The sequence below is a fragment of the Brassica oleracea genome, chromosome C3 (genome assembly GCF_000695525.1).
Source record: "Brassica oleracea var. oleracea cultivar TO1000 chromosome C3, BOL, whole genome shotgun sequence".
NCBI classification, from domain to species: Eukaryota; Viridiplantae; Streptophyta; class Magnoliopsida; order Brassicales; family Brassicaceae; genus Brassica; species Brassica oleracea.
In genome coordinates this window covers 49,340,149-49,344,255 of record NC_027750.1, presented here as the reverse complement: position 1 = coordinate 49,344,255, position 4,107 = coordinate 49,340,149, and the positions used below count along the sequence as shown (strand labels likewise).

The 4,107-nt window shown below is 34.4% G+C and overlaps 1 protein-coding gene across 2 annotated transcripts in view; it reads right to left on the bottom strand.

The window, feature by feature from the left end:
- The window catches only part of LOC106328545 (peroxisomal membrane protein 11B), a 13,342-nt gene extending 11,663 nt beyond the window's left edge, over positions 1-1,679 (bottom strand). The window contains exons 1-2 of one of the 2 annotated variants that reach the window (XR_001267610.1): positions 1,260-1,679; positions 374-938 (exon numbers count right to left, since the gene is read on the bottom strand). Coding sequence is in view for 1 of the 2 variants with exons in the window: in XM_013767008.1 (XP_013622462.1) it covers positions 446-938; positions 1,260-1,447 (681 nt within the window). In the remaining variant the exon portion in view is untranslated. Of the gene's footprint in view, positions 1-303; positions 939-1,259 lie in introns of those variants that run through there. The other variant, XM_013767008.1, reaches the window with a different exon arrangement.
- Between the last annotated feature and the right edge of the window lie 2,428 nt (positions 1,680-4,107).

The window sequence follows — 4,107 nt, the reverse complement described above, 5'->3', positions numbered from 1 at the left end:
GGACTAGAACAGGCTGATCGTACAATCTGGAATAGTTGAGGCGTACTCGAACTTGCAGATATCAGTCCACAGATCGATCTTGTTGAGATCAGTGGTCGAATACAGATCAGGGTCATGATCAAAGAGAGGTGATCGATAGAGATTAGGGTTTTAGCAATGGAGAGAGATTTAGGGTTTATGGTCGATATTTTAGCTTAGGGTTTTAGAGATCAATCGTGCTGATAACGTGTTGTGAAAGTAATGGAAAAGTCTATCTTTATTCATAACATAGAGGTTCTTTGTATATGAGATTACACCGTCATAGATAAATGGAGAGATTACAAATCATAATTTCTTAGTTATGAGTCATCCACAATCTAGTTCATAACAATATGCATATATTCAAGTGAGTTTACATGTTTGTTACAGCATACATAGAGATATGTTTCTTCGATCTCTCTCTCTCTCACGATGGCCAATTCCTATACCAACCGGCCCAAGCCGATACTAAACCGCTTATACCAAGTGTAACCGTGTGGTTACAAAACGGATTAGGTTGAATTTCCGCCAGTGCGATAATCAAATCCGCAACGTTAGCTGAAATTCCCATCAATCTCATCACTATATCTCCTTGAATCTCGCTAACTTTCCCGCCGACTTCTTCTTTGGGTTCATCGTTGGTCCGGAGTCTTTTCAAGGATCTGAGTCTCTGCCTTATGAAAATGCAATCGATGATGATAAAGAAGACGTAACCAAAAGATTCACCAAAAGCTGAGATGAAACTCATTTTCTTGGCGATCTTGGGGTCTAGTGTACCGATTCTTGATAACCAAAGAAAATGATCGAAGAAGAAATAAACCATCTCTCCTGAATTGGCTAGGACCGCCAAGAAACGGATCACAGGGGTTGCACCAGGGTTTCGTCTCATGGCATTGAAACCCGTTAGAGACCTCCCGGTCCTGCTCGCATGATTCGACCATAAATTAACAACAATTGCTATTGTTAAATATATAATTAATTTTTAATAACTAAGTTTAATGACAAAAAAAAAAAAAAAAAAAAAAAAAAAAATATATATATATATAATTAATTTTTAATAACTAAGTTTAATGTAACATAAAGTGTATTATTAGTATATATAATATGAGTATCCTACTACAAGTGACGACTATAAAAATTTGCTAGATGAATGTTCGTTAAGAAGTTAACTAAAGCAAACATTACTATATTTACGATTATGCCATTATGTAGATAAGGTGACTAAAGTTGGGTGTGGGGACCTGAAGGCTTTGCGGCTGAGACCGGACGCGACCTCCCATTTCTTGAACCTCTCGGCCGCGTCGGGTCTTGTAGCTTCAACGTGCCAGCACGCGAGCTTGGCCACGTATTGGAATGTTTTCACAAGCTTGTCTATTCCATCTCTCTTAGCCAAGAACACTACCAGCTTGTCCACCGTGTCCAAAGACATTTCTTACGGAGCAGGAAGGTGAGAGAGTGAGAGAGAGAGAGTGGGGGAAAATAAAAGATGAATTTATCCAGATGACGATGAAGAAGAAGATTTGAGCCACAAGTGACGTTTGTTGCTGGAGTTATTCTTGTCTTTTGTTTGTTTTTAGATTTTGAGTTTAAGATGATTGCTTTGTGGTGACTACTCTACTTGCTCTTTCTGTCTCATGTTTGATACAAAGCTAGCATTAAAAAAATATGTGGAAGAAACTTTCACAATATTTTCTGAATTTTTATTTTATTTTACAAAACCTTATCTATCAATTATTTTAGGTTTGAAGATAATTCTCCTCTTTTACAAATTGGATTGAGCGTTGGAGAATGTGCATGTGACATGAGCACATCACTAGAAGATAGACAAGTGCGATTGTTTATGTAAACGGGCTTGATTTCCAGCTGGAGCTTGGGCTTTTAGCTCAAACTGAAAACAAATGGCAAGATCTTACTTGGACCTTGAAACGCTCTTTAATTGTGTGAATATAAATGTTATGCTTATGAATAAAACATAGATGTATCTAGCGGGTGTATTCAACTAAGAGTTTCAAGTGATTTGTATTAAAATGATAAATCTACTGTTATTCAAACATGGATTTTAAAAAACACTTTAAAATCCAGTGTTATTGAACTTGTCATTTCATAAAACACTCTGAAATCCACTGTTATTGAACAAAATTTAAGTTGAAGATTTTAGAGTACTTTAATAGTTTTTAGAGTGTTTGAGGGGAGTTTCTTAGTTATAAAAATAAAAATCCAAATCTCACTGTTTTAGATGAGATTCTAGAGTGTTTTAACAAAAATCACACCAAATTCTCTAATTCTCCTGCAATCATCTACAAACTCATTAAAAATCAAATTACTTCAAATATCAGATTCAATACACCCTCCCTAATGTTTATAAGTTATAATCACTGCTAGAGCTTGATCCACACGTCCGTAAGGATATTAATTTTTATCATTTTATAAATTGTTTAATGACGTTTATAAACACATAAGTTATTTCGATATTTTAGGTTCCTATGAACCTATCCGGACCTAGAAGGATCCGAGTCCGATACCAAAAAAACGATCCGTACCCGAACGGGTCGGTTGAATTTTTATTATGAATGAATCAATTTCGTTCAAACTTATGAAATTATTTTGGTTAATACGTAAAATAAATGTTGTCAAATTATTATGGTAAATATAATTAATGAAGTGATTAGAAAGAGTGAAAATTGGAATGTAAAATATCTAATAAAAAATACTCAAAATAGGTAAGTTCTATTTTGTACACTGTAATAAATGAAGCCGAATTAATTAGATAAGATAATAAATGAAGTGATTGTAATTAATTTAAAACAAAAAGGAATATGTAAAAAATCACTTAAAGTTAGACAAATATTACTTCAGTTTTAATAGAATAGATAGATCGATAGATATTAACGCTTAATTGTTTACATGAACACGTACTTTCCAAATATCTATTCGCATGATCGCATCTGTAATTTGACGTCAAGGTAGCCTACACTTTTTTTGGTCTAAGAACATGATTAACCCAGAGTTCTTATGATGGAGTTCTTACCGGAAGTTAAGAAACTGTTTCTTAACTTTTAACTAAAAAAGTTAAGAACGGGTTCTTAAATAGGGATTTTAAGAACCGGTTCTTAAATAGGAATTTTAAGAACCGGTTCTTAAATAGGGATTTTAAGAACCGATTCTTAACTTTTTTAGTTAAAAGTTAAGAAACAGTTTCTAACTTCCGCTAAAAATTCCACTCTAATAACCTCAGATTAATAATGATCTAAAAATTCCACTCTAAAAACCCCAGATTAATAATGGTGTAAAGTAGCCTACACTTTGATAATTACTAATATGGATTATTTGAAGAAGAATGGAACTATAGTAACCCACTAACATAATAGAACAAATCGATCTAGTGGTCAACTGGCTAAAACTGAGCGAGACTAAGTGAAGGGATCAGGGATGGATAAAATGCAACACTGACCACATGCATAGCTTGCAATAATTCAACAGATACGTTAAAAGGGACTTGTATAATTTCTACAATCATAGTCTGCCTATAAATATAAATGGGGCTTGTCTAATTTCGACGATGTAGAAACTGTAGATTAAGTTCTTATCTATAGTTTTAACTTAATTAAATATCTTATTTTCGCATTTGTGTTTCCTTTTTTTTTTTTTTTTTTTTGTCGTCTACCCAACTAGAAACTAAATCAATTGGAGAGCAGGCGAGTCGATCCTCCTAAGAGCATCTCCGTCTGTCTGGGTCTGATTTATGTGGGAGAAAAAGTAGCCTCTGGACCGTGCATTCTTCGCCAAAGCATCTGCGCGTCCGTTACGACTCCTCGGAATATGAGAGATACTCACTGTTAAGAAATACGCGGTCAAATTTTGCGGAAAGCCAGAATTTATGGGATCGAAAAGAGGGCACACACACCAAATTGTTAACGGAGTTCGGCCAATATTGCCTACGTCTCCGGACCTGCTACAGATCTTTTATTATTAACCAGGGAATTTTTACAAGCTCACAACTCACACCCCGATCCCAAATACACTCAGAAATTACGAGTAATTTCTTAAAGAAGATTTTTTGTGAAAAAAAAATTTTTTTTTTTTTTTTTT